This window comes from Taudactylus pleione, unplaced genomic scaffold, assembly GCF_031769625.1.
Source record: "Taudactylus pleione unplaced genomic scaffold, aTauple2 ptg002047l, whole genome shotgun sequence".
Lineage (NCBI taxonomy): Eukaryota > Metazoa > Chordata > Amphibia > Anura > Myobatrachidae > Taudactylus > Taudactylus pleione.
In genome coordinates this window covers 290,152-308,527 of record NW_028286442.1, presented here as the reverse complement: position 1 = coordinate 308,527, position 18,376 = coordinate 290,152, and the positions used below count along the sequence as shown (strand labels likewise).

Genomic DNA, 18,376 nt, shown 5'->3' with positions numbered 1-18,376 from the left:
CCAAAAGGTAACGCCCGAAACTGGAAGTGGTCGCTGCGGATTGCAAACCTGAGGAACTGTTGATGGCGCAAAAGAATAGGGACATGCAGGTAAGCGTCCTGTATGTCCAATGACACCATGTAGTCCCCAGGTTCCAGCGCCAGAATGATGGACCGTAGGATCTCCATCCGAAACCCGCAAAGACTTGTTGAGTGCTTTGAGGTTGAGAATCGGACGATACGACCCATTGGGTTTCTGTACCAAAAAAAGATTTGAATAGAAACCCTGGCCCCTCTGGGAGAATGGAACAGGCACTATAACTCCAGCCTGGAGCATAGTGTGCAATACCTTCCGCAGCTCCGTAGCCTTGTTCCGGTCTGATGGTAGACCCGTGGTGAATGGCCGACCAACACTGGGCGAACTGCAGCAGGCGGCCTCCCACCCTGGGATCCCCCAAAGGGAGGCCCGGACCGTCAGGCCGCAGGCTTGTCATCTGGCTTGGGGGCCGGACGTCTGGTACTCCATGCCTGCTTCCGTGGCTTGGCCGATATCTTAGGGCCAGCCTGTCGAGGAAACGACTGTGGTTTGGGCCTACCCTGGGCCCTAGATGACCGAAAGGACGATGGTCCAGAACCAGAAGGAGCAGCGGCCGACGGGAGACAAGCCGATTTGGCTGCCACCAGCGTGGCCACAATCTTATCCAGATCCGGACCGAAGAGAACTTCTCCGGTAAACGGCAACGCCTCCAGACCCTTTCTGGAATCTGCGTCCGCCTTCCAGGATCGCAGCCACAAGGTGCGACGAGCAGCCACCGCTGCTGAAGAAATTCTAGACACCAGAGTACTAATGTCTAGGGCCGCCTCGTTGATATAAGTGGCCGAATCACGGAGATTACCAATCAACTCCGCCTGTTCAGCCGGACAGTCGGAATCAAAAGAAGACTCTAATGAATCCGCCCAGCGCTCCATCGCTCTGGCAACCCAGCAAATGGCCATAGCCGGCCGTGCTGCCCCCCCCCCGCAAGGGAATAAGCGGACTTCAGGCAGATCTCCACCTTGCGGTCCGTAGCATCCTTAAGGGAGGACATAGATGGCATCGGCAATGTAGCACTACGGACAAGACGGGTCACGTGAGAATCCACCTGTGGAGGGGATTCCCACTTTGCAAAATAATTATCCGCGAACGGATAAGCCACCGCCAGGCGTCTCTGCGGCTGGTATCTTTTGCCAGGCTGTTTCCACGCCTCCTCTAAATGGTCCACCAACTGACCCGAAAGAGGAAAGACTGTGGCATCGCCCTTCACATCTTTGAAAAAGGCATACTTAGATTTAGCCGCTGGGGGGACTTCGTCCTCAATCACCAAGGCTGTGCGGACCGCCCGAATAAGTCCAGGAATATATACTTTGGACTTAGCATCAGCGTCCTTAGTATGGAGAGGTTCCTGATCGTAAGGATCCAGAATCTCCTCATCATCAGACGTCCCCTCGTCATCCTCATAAGGAGCCGACAGAGACGCCACCGGCCGTTTATGCGGCCGCATCACAGACTCCCCTTGCAACACATCCGACAAGTGCTGTACGGAACTCGTCAGGGAGTTAACCCACGCTGGCTCCTGAGAAACCGGGAGCGGGGAAATAGGGAGACTGTGGGGTACCACCAATTGTCGTGGGAAACCCTGCATGGGTGACGACACCACTGACTGCTGGGACAAACCCATCGGTGTAAACGCGGGCTGCGGAGCTAACTGGCCCACTAAGGCTGTAAGCGCCTGAGCGAAACAAGCCCAGGGCGGCTCCTGTACTGGTGCTGTAACCGTAAGAGGCCGCGCCATGGACAAACACTGCCGGCAAAGGCCCTCCGCGCTACCCTCCCCCTCCGCTAACGGTACTTTACACGTAGTACACTGTAGCCGGAGGGGAAAATCACTTTCAGACAAGATGGCACCGCGTATGTGACCTCTCTCACCAATTATATATTAAATAGGCGAGAGACCACCCTGCAGCACCGCACCGCAAGGGCTTAGCAGAAAGAACAGGGACAGTAATAAAGCTGACAGTTTACAGAAAAGTTACAGGCAGCAGCGCTAGCACAGTCACATACAATGCAAAGAAAATCAATTCCTGCACTAACAGCGCTGATCACTCAACTACGCAGACCCAGGGCCTGGTAGGACACAGCGCTGCATATACAGACCTGACCACAGCGGAGGAGAGGTATGCGGGGGGACCCAGACCACGATGCTTCCTTCCAGGCTTCCAGCAGCGTTCACCATGCATTTTTGGAAGATGGCCGCCGAGGAGCTTAGAGGAGGCTGGCCTGGGGGAGGAACGCTGCCACAGGACCAGTCGGCAGCGTGCAGAGAGGGCTGTGTGCAGCGGGGGAGGCGCTGGCTGTGAGACAGGGAAGGCGCGCTCCCCTGGCATGCCGCAGCGCTACCGCTCTGCTGCGGTCCGCTGTCCCAGGGGGTAGTGGAAAGCGCAGGTTGGTCGCCTGGCTCCGCGCGGCAGCCAGTCCCCAGGGAGCCCCCTGCCTGGGGACTTAGGACCATGTGACCAGCGGGGACCCACCGCGGGACACCGCTGCTTACCTTTGCCCCCCTTGGATCCGGCCATGGTCCGGAACATCTGGGGTCACCGCTAGCTGTGACCCCAGATGCTCACCAGCATCCCCGGATCGGTACTGGCATTCTGGTACCGGCGGGGGTGTAGGGAAGACAGCATGGACGTCAGGACTGACTGTCCATGCTGTACATCCAGATGTGCAGCCACAGCTGCATTGAAGAAAGCTTCAGGGGCTCTTCTAGCCCCCACTCCGACAGGAGCACCCGACTCCGGCCGGGCACCAAACTAAACTGAGGTGCCTTGGCTCGGGGGCGGGGTATAGGAGGGGGACCCTAGTGCATCCTGGGAGGCTGAAAAGCTTAACTCTATGGTGCCCAGCGACTGACGTCACACCTATACCCCAAGGTATCCTGTGGATACCCTATGGACCCTGAAGTAGAAATTAATGATAAATGTACCCCAAAAAGTGAAAGGATAGAATTTGAATAAGTACTTCCAATGGACTTTCAAAAAAAAGCTGAAAAAGGGTTAATGAAAAGGACGATACATAACTATGCAGTGTAAGGAATTAACCAATGAACGGAGGGGCCCAACTATTAAAGTAAGCCACAATAAAGGGAGATTGCCTGAAACGCGCGGGTGCTCTTTTTATGCCATACCGGAATATCGGCAGCCACCTCTGACTTTACCTCGGTTGCCATAGATGTCTCTAGAGAAGTGTCTGACCTCCATATATGCGGCGGACAGTTGAGCTGTTGAAAAAACGTACGTCCTTAATGCAGACTATAGACTTATACTTCTGGTACGCCAGATAAAGCCATGGACCAGCGTAGCCCTAGGGGCTGATCAGGTGACGGGACCTGCGGCTGTATACAAGTGCGGCACTTACTGACGGCTGTATACAAGTGCGGCACTTACTGACGGCTTATAGCCATCCCTCATCCCCAGCAAATACTGGGGATCACCCAAATGGAAGGATCCAAGTAACTTTCTTCCTCATCATTCATCGGCAATCTGAAAATGATGGATTGAGACACAATACGGATCGGTATGTCTAAGAAGTGTCTCGGTGAGAGCTGCTCATTTAACAAGCTATAATACACCATGGCTGGTAATACTGATCTGTGTGAAAATTCTCTTGGTTACTGTGGACAATCTATATACAGTAAATACTTATTATAAATAACACAAATTGTAACAACAATACAATATAATACAATACACACTTTACTGTCATCAACAACAAAACAAAATGTTGGATTGTCAACTAAATGTCAATTACAAACACTTCAGCATATAAACAAACTGGTAAAACATTTCCATAATACTCAGGTCAGTGCAATTTGTCAGTTCAATAGACGAACAGCGACTGGAAAGAAGCTATTATATAACCACTTTGTACGTGCGCGCACACTCCTAAATCGTACATTGGGATGAGTAGGGTCAGCTAAAATGCTTCTAGTCCACTTTAATACTCTACTGTCATAGAGAACTTGAATTTGGGACAATATCACACCTATTATTTTACTTGCAGTCTTGACCACGCGTTCAAGAGCCCCGATCAGCAGCAGAACGATTTCCAAACCATGTAATAATCCCATAGGTCAGGACACTCTCTATTATACACCGATAAAAGCTTAGGAGCGTCTCTGAACGCAAACAAGCTGCCTTTAGTCTCCGCAGAAAGAAAAGGCGCTGCTGCGCCCTTTTATCTACAAGTGTACAGTTTAGAGACCAGGTCAGATCCTTTGAGATATGAGCTCCCAAATATGTAAAGGAATCCAGCTCCTCAATTACCATATCATCCAAAACCACTGGTAATTTGGGTCCACAATCCACCCTCCTGAAATAAATTACCATCTCTTTTTGTGGCATTTAGGACTAAACGATTATCCTTACTCCTCGTACCGATAGGCTTCCTCCTCCTCATTTCCTATTAAACCCACAATAGCAATGTCGTCTGCAAACTTCACAATCTTAACAGACATGAGTAAATAAAGAATATAGTAGTGGACTCAAAACGCACCCCTGTGGCTCACCGGTTTTCAGTAAAACTACCCCAATAACACAACCCCCTAACTCGATTACTTGGGGCCTATCCGTCGAAAAAATTCAGGACCCAATTGCACGTATGCCCATTTACACCTAACTGAAAAAGCTTTGAAACCAAAGACACTGGAATAATAGTATTAAAAGAAGAACTAAAATCAACAAATAAAATTCTAATATAAAATCTCTTTTGCTCTACGTGGGTCTGCACCGTATGTAAAACTGTTAGTCTGTGGAACGATTTGCCCTATAAGCAAATTGACAAGAATTGAATTCAGCAGAAAGATGGGATTTAATATGTTTCAGCACCAAACGCTCAAAACATTTCATAACAATAGAAGTTAGAGCAATCGGGTGATAATCGTTCAGGCATTTAGGCACACCTTTTTTTGGAACAGGGACAATAGTTGTTTCTTTAAAACATTTGGGGACTTGGCAGTATGCAAGGGACACATTAAAGATCAGCGTAAAAATCCCCGCTAACTTGTTACAACAATCTCTTAGGACCCTCTCCGGAATCTCATCTGGGGCTGCAGCTTTACCCGAGATTACACTATGCAAACACTCCCGTACTGATAATTCCTCTAGCACTAAGGGAAACTCCTCAGGTTGAATTTCCGGGACCATGATTCCAGATTCGCACCTAGAATAAAATATATTCAGGTTTCCACCAAGGCACTATTAACGTCACATAACTCAATCGCCATAGTTTTATAGTCAGTGATATCACCTAGACCCTTGGATCTTTACATTGATTAAATGTATTCTCCATCCTGGCTGAATACTCTATTTTGGACATTTTACTGCCTCTCCTCAAGTCAGACCTCACCTTTGTATACACTTCCTTATTACTGGATTTAAAGGCCCTATACCTCGCTATTTAGCCATGGTTTCTCATTAGGGAATACCCTAAATGTTTTCCTTAATGTCACACTTTCTACACAGCAGCTAATATAGCCCAAAACCATAGTGGTCAAAAGATCAATATTTATAGACCCTTCTACCACGGATTCCTCAATTACATTTGCCAATTAGTAAATACTAGGTGGTCCTGTAGCTTCTCAGTCGCTCCCTCAGGCCAAACTGAAATCGATCTCCTGTTAGGTCTAACATGTCTAACCAAGGGTTTATACAAAGGTATCATGAACAAGGGGATGTGGTTGGATTTTCCAATATGGGGACACACAACAGTCTCACCATTTTAAGATTAGTATAGACCTGATCCTTTGCCCCCTGAGTCGGAACCATAACATTCTTAAAAAACTTTGGCAGTACCACTTTAAGTCAAACTGGTTAGAATCACCCTTCACAATGAATATACCATTCTCATAAATAGATTGCAATTTAGCTAAAACATCATATAAAGTGTTCAGTGCGCAGCCCACATTTACCACATTTCAGTTGTTATATGGTTACAATTAAGAAACTGACAAAGAAGCCATGTGTGTAGGATTATTCCTGTAATGAGTGCTTTTATTGATTGTATAATTGTGTAACCCAATAAATGGTATATGCTTGTGGAGTCCATTCCTCAGCAGGTTGTTTTTGGTGGTACGAATGGGACCCATGCAATATTAGGCAGGTTTTTTCATGTTATTACTGCTATATATATATATATTCTCCAACAAAATCCGGCACTCACTAACATTAGATCTATAACTTCATCCCGTTGCCAGCACACGCGTCCAGCCCACAGCCTCTGCAGTAGAAATATTAACAAATGCGGCACTCGGAGGATTCAATATATACAATGTAATAACTCCTGTGCTCAACGTTTCAATGAGCCTGATGAAAATGTTGATTCATTGAAACGTTGACCACAGGAGTTAATACATCGTATATATTGGATCCTCCGAGATCCACATTTGTTGATATTTATTTATATATATATATATATATATATATATATATATATATATATACACATACATATATACAGGTATATATTTACATATAACTAATGCATATAATAATACAAATTACCTTCATCTTTTTCAGTTCCCGGTCTTGGGTCACTCTTCATGAATTCTTTATTATTTATTATCAAGCAGTAACCTCTGTGTTTTCTATTCATTGCATAAATCTTCAAGATACAAACCAAGAAAATAATCACTAAACACCATCATATCATAAGAAACATTTGTGCTACAGTACATACATCAACAGGTTACCATGGTATCATACATATTAATGGCACCACAAGTGTTCCGCAGCGCCTTACACAGTACATAAACACACAGGTTATCCTGGGATGTTACAGTTACCATGGTATCATACATATTACTGGTGCCACAAGTGTTCCGCAGCGCCTTACACAGTACATAAACACACAGGTTATCCTGGAATGTTGCAGTTACCATGGTATCATACATATTACTGGTGCCACAAGTGTTCCGCAGCGCCTTACACAGTACATAAACACACAGGTTATCCTGGAATGTTGCAGTTACCATGGTATCATACATATTAATGGCACCACAAGTGTTCCGCAGCGCCTTACACAGTACATAAACACACAGGTTATCCTGGGATGTTGCAGTTACCATGGTATCATACATATTAATGGTGCCACAAGTGTTCCGCAGCGCCTTACACAGTACATAAACACACAGGTTATCCTGGGATGTTGCAGATACCATGGTATTATACATATTACTGGTGCCACAAGTGTTCCGCAGCGCCTTACACAGTACATAAACACACAGGTTATCCTGGGATGTTACAGTTACCATGGTATCATACATATTAATGGCGCCACAAGTGTTCCGCAGCGCCTTACACAGTACATAAACACACAGGTTATCCTGGGATGTTGCAGTTACCATGGTATTATACATATTACTGGTGCCACAAGTGTTCCGCAGCGCCTTACACAGTACATAAACACACAGGTTATCCTGGGATGTTACAGTTACCATGGTATCATACATATTAATGGCGCCACAAGTGTTCCGCAGCGCCTTACACAGTACATAAACACACAGGTTATCCTGGGATGTTACAGTTACCATGGTATCATACATATTAATGGCGCCACAAGTGTTCCGCAGCGCCTTACACAGTACATAAACACACAGGTTATCCTGGGATGTTACAGTTACCATGGTATCATACATATTAATGGCGCCACAAGTGTTCCGCAGCGCCTTACACAGTACATAAACACACAGGTTATCCTGGGATGTTACAGTTACCATGGTATCATACGTACTGTTAAACCTCAATTTAAAGGTTCACTGCTCAGTGCTACTCTCATTACTTATCCCACCTCCATTACAGATAGCTAAGAGGAGGGGAGAACAATTGGATATTGTACTGAGATAAAGAGAAGCCCCCTAGGGGATGAGAGATAGATGATGAAGTGGGGAAGTTGCCCAAAGCTTCTGCCATTTATCTAGCACAGTCCTTACAATTACAGACACTGATTATCTCTCTCCGAGGCTGATACTGTACATACTGCCCTTAGTGGAGTGACTTCCTGAGGAGGGGGACAGAGTGGCGTGAGGGAAGGTGACCAGGTGTCATACAGGCGGCATTTGGAAGAATAGTGAAGCAGGTGGGAGGGATTGTGGACAGAAATGAGGTCGCTAAGTACTTTGTAGAGAGGTTACAGTAGTCCAGCTGGGAGATGATGAGTGTGGGCAGGTTTTGGTGGCATCAGAAAAGTCTGTTCTTAGAGATCTTGCAGAGGTGGAAGCAGCAAGAGTGAGAAATATTTTGGACGCAGTTTCTTGGTGCTTATCTTTGGTATATGTAAAATAAATGGATTTTAGTGTTGTAAACCATTATATATGTATGGATGTATTTTATTATTGTCAATGCAGTACTAACAATTAATAGGGACCAGGAAAAAATATTTTTTTTATTTAGATATAGAGAAAGAGAACTGAATTGTTACATTAACACTAAAACAGTGCCTAGCAGGGCCAGACTGGGACTAACATCATAAAGCACACAGGCCCATCTCGGTGTCACCACCTGGCTCCTGGCACAGACTCCTCCCTTACTGTCCCTGATTCCTCCCACTGCTTAGTCTATGCACTTACACATATCATGAATATTAGGACAATATAAAAGTGTACTGGTTTTCAAGAATTGACTAGTTTATGAGAATGGAAGACTTACTCCTGGTGTCGGCCACTTGGTTCCCGTGGTTATACTATGGGGTCTATTTACTAAAGTGCGGGTTTTTAGAAGTGGAGATGTTGCCCATAGCATATCAGATTCTACCTAACATTTATCTAGCACCATCTAGAAGATAATAGATAGAATCTGATTGGTTGTTATGGGCAACATCTCCACTTCTAAAACCCTGCACTTTAGTAAATATACCCCTATAAGTCTATGAATGAATATAAAGATTATATTGCTTCCCTGATTGCCGTGAAATGATCCTTTGCTAACTACTCTCTTCTTTTACTTCATTCCAGCAAATCCCTCAGATACGGTCTCCTGTCCTTTTTCTCCATTTTCCCTATTACTTTCTCCCGTTTTATTTTTATAATGTTGGTAAAGTACACTGCCCCCTTGTTTCCTTTTTATGGTAATGTTCTAGATATAAAGATATTTATAAGATTGTCGATTATCTTGGATAATTTATATCTATTTATGTTTAAATGTTATTATATCTCGCTGCACTGAGATTTGAGACCGTCTCTTAGTATTGTATAAGTGTTTTTTTCGAATTTTTCAAATAAAAACAGAATATACAAAAGAAAAACCATAAAAGTGTACATTATTCTCTGTATTAGAACACACACAACAGAGCACATCCTGCAGGGGATTAAACATGTGCCCTAGTCAGACATTTGGGGCCAAATGTAATAGGGTGAGAGTTTAGCCGTAAAACTCTCACACTAATGCTGCGTACACACAGGTCGATTTTCAGGATGATATAAACGATAACAATATCATTTATCATTCCATCGTTTATATCGTTCTGTTTACGGGCCCTGGTCGATGCGTGGGCATAGATGGTCGATATCAACTAGGTTAGCCTGTTTACTATAAGGACCGGTCGTTATAGTACTGGTTGTTTGGGGCATGTGCTGGATGTTCGATATCTAACACCCAGCACATGCAGGACGATTAGATAACGATCATTATCTGATATCTTTAATGTATGACCGTGTGTACGGTCCATAATACATTGATCGAGTAGTATTGTCAAAACAGGAAACACCTGGATGAGAGTTTAAATCTTGAGAGTTGTTTGAGTCTGAAAAACATGCAACATGTTCTGTGACGTTATTACATTGGGGCGAGTTTCCCTGTTCTGTGACTTTATTACATTGGGGCGAGTTTCCCTGCTATGTGACTTTATTACATTGGGGCGAGTTTCCCTGTTCAGTGACTTTATTACATTGGGGCGAGTTTCCCTGTTCAGTGACTTTATTACATTGGGGCGGGTTTCCCTGTTCAGTGACTTTATTACATCGGGGCGAGTTTCCATGTTCTGTGACTTTATTACATTGGGGCGAGTTTCCCTGCTCAGTGACTTTATTACATTGGGGCGAGTTTCCATGTTCTGTGACTTTATTACATTGGGACGAGTTTCCCTGTTCAGTGACTTTATTACATTGGGGCGAGTTTCCCTGCTCTGTGACTTTATTACATTGGGGCGAGTTTCCATGTTCTGTGACTTTATTACATTGGGACGAGTTTCCCTGTTCAGTGACTTTATTACATTGGGGCGAGTTTCCCTGCTCTGTGACTTTATTACATTGGGGCGAGTTTCCCTGTTCAGTGACTTTATTACATTGGGGCGGGTTTCCCTGTTCAGTGACTTTATTACATTGGGGCAAGTTTACATGTTCTGTGACTTTATTACATCGGGGCGAGTTTCCCTGCTCTGTGACTTTATTACATTGGGGCGAGTTTCCCTGTTCAGTGACTTTATTACATTGGGGCGGGTTTCCCTGTTCTGTGACTTTATTACATTGGGGCGAGTTTCCCTGTTCTGTGACTTTATTACATTGGGGCTGATACCCTGTTCAGTGACTTTATTACATTGGGGCAAGTTTACATGTTCTGTGACTTTATTACATTGGGGCGAGTTTCCCTGCTCAGTGACTATTACATTGGGGCGAGTTTCCATGTTCTGTGACTTTATTACATTGGGGCGAGTTTCCCTGTTCAGTGACTTTATTACATTGGGGCGAGTTTCCCTGCTCTGTGACTTTATTACATTGGGGCGAGTTTCCCTGTTCAGTGACTTTATTACATTGGGGCGAGTTTCCCTGTTCTGTGACTTTATTACATTGGGACGAGTTTCCCTGTTCAGTGACTTTATTACATTGGGGCGAGTTTCCCTGCTCTGTGACTTTATTACATTGGGGCGAGTTTCCCTGTTCAGTGACTTTATTACATTGGGGCGGGTTTCCCTGCTCTGTAACTTTATTACATTGGGGCGAGTTTCCCTGTTCAGTGACTTTATTACATTGGGGTGGGTTTCCCTGTTCTGTGACTTTATTACATTGGGGCGAGTTCCCCTGCTCTGTGACTTTATTACATTGGCTGAGTTTACAAATGTGACAGTTTTCTCTCACCCTATTACATTTGGCCCTTGGTATTTGGTTGGTTCTGTTAGGTAAAGCTGGCACATTGGTGTAGATCACACCCAAAGAAAAGAGAAGGCATTTTCTCAACTGACCCAGCACTAGCTTAGCAGCTGTAGAGGATTAGATAGTGATCACTGTAGGGCAGGTGGTGGTGAGCACAGAGAAGGACACATCTGTGTACACCAATGCAGAGCTGTTACTACACATATTGGTGCCCTGTGTACATAAAGAGCATTGGTGCCCCCCTCCATAATAGAAGCACAGAAAATAAACAGATGTGGGCTCACTGGGAAGGGGCGTGACCACACAATAGTACCCCCAATTCAAATTATACCACACAGTAGTGCCCCTTCGTCACATTACACTGCACAGTGGTGCCTCTCATTCACGTTACAACACACAGTAATGCCCCTTACGCCATACTATGCCCCAAACAGTAATGCCCCTTACGCCACACTATGCCCCTAACAGTAATGCCCCATAGGCCATACTATGCCCCTAACAGTAATGCCCCTTACGCCATACTGTGCCCCTAACAGTAATGCCCCTTACATCCTAGGAACACCACTGAAATGGCCTCTCTGCGCCTCTAAATTCGTTCTCCATCTCCCGAGTTGGATGTAAGTTGCTCTAGTGTATGGCAGCTTTATCCCTATTATTAGGTCATCCTTTCTGACTCCTGGTTGAGGTGAATAGCCGAGGGCCTGGGGGCTGCCTGAAGATGGCGTTAGTCGCTGTAGCCTATGGGCTAGACATCGCAATGGCGGCCGTGCATGTGCAGTCAGCAGGACTGAGCATGCGCAGTAGCCCCGGCAGTTGTCCGGGCCCATCACAGGGACGAGCTCCTTTCAGGGCCTATGTCCCTGCGGGTGCCGGATGGCGCTTCCTGGTGATAGGATTGCGTCTTGCAATGAGATCATGGGCGGTAATGTCATGCTCAGATCGCATTGCAATTGTGATAATAAATAATACCCCAGTCAAAGGTGGATTGGGAAATTAAAGTTGCCCTGGAAAAATTTTCTGAAAGTGCCCCATGTAGACAAGACAAAATCAACTGTAGGTGGGGCCCAACAAAAACGTTAGTGGGACTATAGCAAACTATTACCCTAGCAACATTACACTATGTCCAGCATCCCAATAATGGCTTTAACCTACATATGTGGTCAAAAACTCTGATAATCCAAATAATGTTTTAGATAAGTCACTAATGGCAATGTATAAAAGTATAATAGTAAATATAAAACAGTAAGATAGTTCTATATTACGCATGCGTCCAAAAATTATGAGTCCTAAAAGCCCTCTATGCCATATATATCACATCCTTGTCACTCAGCACAAGAGCACAGAAATAAATAAAAAAACACTCTAAACCATACACATCACATATTTCTATCAATTCAAAATATTACCATAGATTTTTAAAATGTACACTTAATATATGATAACATACCAGAATACCTGGATACTCTATGGAGTCTATTTACTAAGCACTGTTAGGAGAGTAAAAAGTGATAAGGTGCCAGCCAATTAGCTCCCAACTGTCACCTCACAGACTGTGTTTGAAAAATGATAATTGGGAGCTGATTGGCTGGCACCTTATCACTTTCATATCACTTTTCACTCTGTCTTCTAACACTGCTTAGTAAATAGACCCCTATATCCCAAATGTCAATAGCATATTTATATTCAAGTAATGTGCAAAACAAAGGCTGTGGGAAAAGGCCAGAACCATGCAAAGTATATTGGAAAAACCTGATCCATAGTAAGCATTGTAAAAGCTGGATCCACACAAAATTTCCTACACTTGCACACGCAGAAAAGCTGGATCCACACTAATTCCCCACACATGCACACCCAGAAAAGCTGGATCCACACTAATTTCCTACACGTGCCCACCCAGAAATGCTGGATCCACATAATTTCCTACACGTGCACACCCAGAAATGCTGGATCAATACTAAATCCCCACACGTGCACACCCAGAAATGCTGGATCCACACTAATTCCCCACATATGCACACCCAGAAATGCTGGATCCACACTAATTTCCTACACATGCACACCCAGAAATGCTGGATCCACACTAATTTCCTACACGTGCACACCCAGAAAACCTGGATCCACACAAAATTTCCTACACGTGCACACCCAGAAAAGCTGGATCCACACTAATTCCCCACATGTGCACAGCCAGAAATGCTGGATCCACACTAATTCCCCACACGTGCACACCCAGAAATGCTGGATTCACACTAATTCCCCACATGTGTACACCCAAAAATGCTGGATCCACACTAATTCCCCACACGTGCACACCCAGAAAAGCTGGATCCATACTAATTTCCCACATGTGCACACCCAGAAATGCTGGATCCACACTTATTTCCTACACGTGCACACCCAGAAATGCTGGATCTACATTAATTTCACACACGTGCACACCCAGAAATGCTGGATCCACACTAATTTCCTACACGTGCACACCCAGAAAAGCTGGATCCACACTAATTTCCTACACGTGCACACCCAGAAATGCTAGATCCATACTAATTTCCTACACGTGCACACCCAGAAAAGCTGGATCCACACTAATTTCCTACACGTACACACCCAGAAATGCTGGATCCACACTAATTCCCCACATGTGCACACCCAGAAATGCTGGATCCACACTAATTTCCTACATGTGCACACCCAAAAATGCTGGATCCACATAATTTCCTACACGTGCACAGCCAGAAATGCTGGATCCACACTAATTCCCCACACGTGCACACCCAGAAATGCTGGATTCACACTAATTCCCCACACGTGCACACCCAGAAATGCTGGATCCACACTAATTCCCCCACATGTGCACACCCAGAAATGCTGGATCCACACTAATTCCCCACATGTGTACACCCAAAAATGCTGGATCCAGACTAATTTCCTACACGTGCACACCCAGAAATGCTGGATCCACACTAATTCCCCACATGTGCACACCCAGAAATGCTGGATCCACACTAATTTCCTACACGTGCACACCCAGAAATGCTGGATCCACACTAATTTCCTACATGTGCACACCCAGAAAAGCTGGATCCACACAAAATTTCCTACACGTGCACACCCAGAAAAGCTGGATCCACACTAATTCCCCACACATGCACACCCAGAAAAGCTGGATCCACACTAATTTCCTACACGTGCCCACCCAGAAAAGCTGGATCCACATAATTTCCCACACGTGCACACCCAGAAATGCTGGATCCACACTAATTTCCTACACGTGCACACCCAGAAATGCTGGATCCACACTAATTCCCCACATGTGCACACCCAGAAATGCTGGATCCACACTAATTTCCTACACGTGCACACCCAGAAATGCTGGATCCACACTAATTTCCTACACGTGCACAACCAGAAAAGCTGGATCCACACTAATTTCCTACACGTGCACACCCAGAAATGCTAGATCCATACTAATTTCCCACACGTGCACACCCAGAAAAGCTGGATCCACACTAATTTCCTACACGTACACACCCAGAAATGCTGGATCCACACTAATTCCCCACATGTGCACACCCAGAAAAGCTGGATCCACACAAAATGTCCTACACGTGCACACCCAGAAAAGCTGGATCCACACTAATTCCCCACACATGCACACCCAGAAAAGCTGGATCCACACTAATTTCCTACACGTGCCCACCCAGAAATGCTGGATCCACATAATTTCCCACACGTGCACACCCAGAAATGCTGGATCCACACTAATTTCCTACACGTGCACACCCAGAAATGCTGGATCCACACTAATTCCCCACATGTGCACACCCAGAAATGCTGGATCCACACTAATTTCCTACACGTGCACAACCAGAAATGCTGGATCCACACTAATTTCCTACACGTGCACACCCAGAAAAGCTGGATCCACACTAATTTCCTACACGTGCACACCCAGAAATGCTAGATCCATACTAATTTCCCACACGTGCACACCCAGAAAAGCTGGATCCACACTAATTTCCTACACGTACACACCCAGAAATGCTGGATCCACACTAATTCCCCACATGTGCACAGCCAGAAATGCTGGATCCACACTAATTCCCCACACGTGCACACCCAGAAATGCTGGATTCACACTAATTCCCCACATGTGTACACCCAAAAATGCTGGATCCACACTAATTCCCCACATGTGCACACCCAGAAAAGCTGGATCCATACTAATTTCCCACATGTGCACACCCAGAAATGCTGGATCCACACTTATTTCCTACACGTGCACACCCAGAAATGCTGGATCTACATTAATTTCACACACGTGCACACCCAGAAATGCTGGATCCACACTAATTTCCTACACGTGCACACCCAGAAAAGCTGGATCCACACTAATTTCCTACACGTGCAAACCCAGAAATGCTAGATCCATACTAATTTCCTACACGTGCACACCCAGAAAAGCTGGATCCACACTAATTTCCTACACGTACACACCCAGAAATGCTGGATCCACACTAATTCCCCACATGTGCACACCCAGAAATGCTGGATCCACACTAATTTCCTACATGTGCACACCCAAAAATGCTGGATCCACATAATTTCCTACACGTGCACAGCCAGAAATGCTGGATCCACACTAATTCCCCACACGTGCACACCCAGAAATGCTGGATTCACACTAATTCCCCACACGTGCACACCCAGAAATGCTGGATCCACACTAATTCCCCCACATGTGCACACCCAGAAATGCTGGATCCACACTAATTCCCCACATGTGTACACCCAAAAATGCTGGATCCAGACTAATTTCCTACACGTGCACACCCAGAAATGCTGGATCCACACTAATTCCCCACATGTGCACACCCAGAAATGCTGGATCCACACTAATTTCCTACACGTGCACACCCAGAAAAGCTGGATCCACACAAAATTTCCTACACGTGCACACCCAGAAAAGCTGGATCCACACTAATTCCCCACACATGCACACCCAGAAAAGCTGGATCCACACTAATTTCCTACACGTGCCCACCCAGAAAAGCTGGATCCACATAATTTCCCACACGTGCACACCCAGAAATGCTGGATCCACACTAATTTCCTACACGTGCACACCCAGAAATGCTGGATCCACACTAATTCCCCACATGTGCACACCCAGAAATGCTGGATCCACACTAATTTCCTACACGTGCACACCCAGAAATGCTGGATCCACACTAATTTCCTACACGTGCACACCCAGAAAAGCTGGATCCACACTAATTTCCTATACGTGCACACCCAGAAATGCTAGATCCATACTAATTTCCCACACGTGCACACCCAGAAAAGCTGGATCCACACTAATTTCCTACACGTACACACCCAGAAATGCTGGATCCACACTAATTCCCCACATGTGCACACCCAGAAATGCTGGATCCACACTAATTTCCTACATGTGCACACCCAAAAATGCTGGATCCACACTAATTTCCTACACGTGCACAGCCAGAAATGCTGGATCCACACTAATTCCCCACACGTGCACACCCAGAAATGCTGGATTCACACTAATTCCCCACACATGCACACCCAGAAAAGCTGGATCCACACTAATTTTCTACACGTGCCCACCCAGAAAAGCTGGATCCACATAATTTCCCACACGTGCACACCCAGAAATGCTGGATCCACACTAATTTCCTACACGTGCACACCCAGAAATGCTGGATCCACACTAATTCCCCACATGTGCACACCCAGAAATGCTGGATCCACACTAATTTCCTACACGTGCACACCCAGAAATGCTGGATCCACACTAATTTCCCACACGTGCACACCCAGAAAAGCTGGATCCACACTAATTTCCTACACGTGCACACCCAGAAATGCTAGATCCATACTAATTTCCCACACGTGCACACCCAGAAAAGCTGGATCCACACTAATTCCCCACATGTGCACACCCAGAAATGCTGGATCCACACTAATTTCCTACATGTGCACACCCAAAAATGCTGGATCCACACTAATTTCCTACACGTGCACACCCAGAAATGCTGGATCCACACTAATTTCCTACATGTGCACACCCAAAAATGCTGGATCCACACTAATTTCCTACACGTGCACAGCCAGAAATGCTGGATCCACACTAATTCCCCACACGTGCACACCCAGAAATGCTGGATTCACACTAATTCCCAACATGTGTACAACCAAAAATGCTGGATCCACACTAATTCCCCACACGTGCACACCCAGAAAAGCTGGATCCATACTAATTTCCCACACGTGCACCCCCAGAAAAGCTGGATCCACACTTTAATTCCCCACATGTGCACACCCAGAAAAGCTGGATCCACACTGTAATTCCCCACATGTGCACACCCAGAAAAGCTGGATCCACACTAATTCCCCACACATGCACACCCAGAAATGCTGGATCCACACTAATTTCCTACACGTGCACAGCCAGAAATGCTGGATCAACACTAATTCCCCACATGTGCACACCCAGAAATACTGGATCCACACTAATTCCCCCACATGTGTACACCCAAAAATGCTGGATCCACACCAATTTCCCACACGTGCACACCCAGAAATGCTGGATCCACACTAATTTCCTACACGTGCACACACAGAAATGCTGGATCCACACTAAGTTCCTACACGTGCACACCCAGAAAAGCTGGATCTACACTAATTCCCCACACATGCACACCCATAAATGCTGGATCCACACTAATTCCCCACATGTGCACACCCAAAAATGCTGGATCCACACTTATTTCCTACACGTGCACATCCAGAAAAGCTGGATCTACACTAATTCCCCACACATGCACACCCAGAAATGCTGGATCCACACTAATTTCCTACACGTGCACACCCAGAAATGCTGGATCTACACTAATTTCCCACACGTGCACACCCAGAAATGCTGGATCCACACTAATTCCCCACACGTGCACACACAGAAAGGCTGGATCCATACTAAGTATATAGGAAAAGATGGTTCCATACTGAGGAACTGATACGCTATGCCGATAAGAATGCAAACAGCCAATGTTTTTTCATCACCGCGCACGTGTCCTGATTGTCTGCCCACAGAGACACAGTACAGGTTTGTACACAGGGTGTTGGAATTATATTAAGTATTCCTGTGTAGCGACTGATAAATAAAAGGGGGTGTGGTAAATCCAACACACGAAGATGTTG

General features: G+C 45.6%; 1 protein-coding gene across 1 annotated transcript in view; it reads right to left on the bottom strand.

Annotated features, from left to right (window-relative positions):
• Window positions 1-4,435: 4,435 nt before the first annotated feature.
• The window catches only part of LOC148435707 (caspase-10-like), a 136,816-nt gene continuing 122,875 nt past the window's right edge, over window positions 4,436-18,376 (bottom strand). The window contains exons 9-11 of the mRNA XM_088465622.1: window positions 6,566-6,672; window positions 4,899-5,232; window positions 4,436-4,516 (exon numbers count right to left, since the gene is read on the bottom strand). Coding sequence (XP_088321748.1) covers window positions 4,436-4,516; window positions 4,899-5,232; window positions 6,566-6,672 — 522 coding nt within the window. The remainder of the gene's footprint in view (window positions 4,517-4,898; window positions 5,233-6,565; window positions 6,673-18,376) is intronic.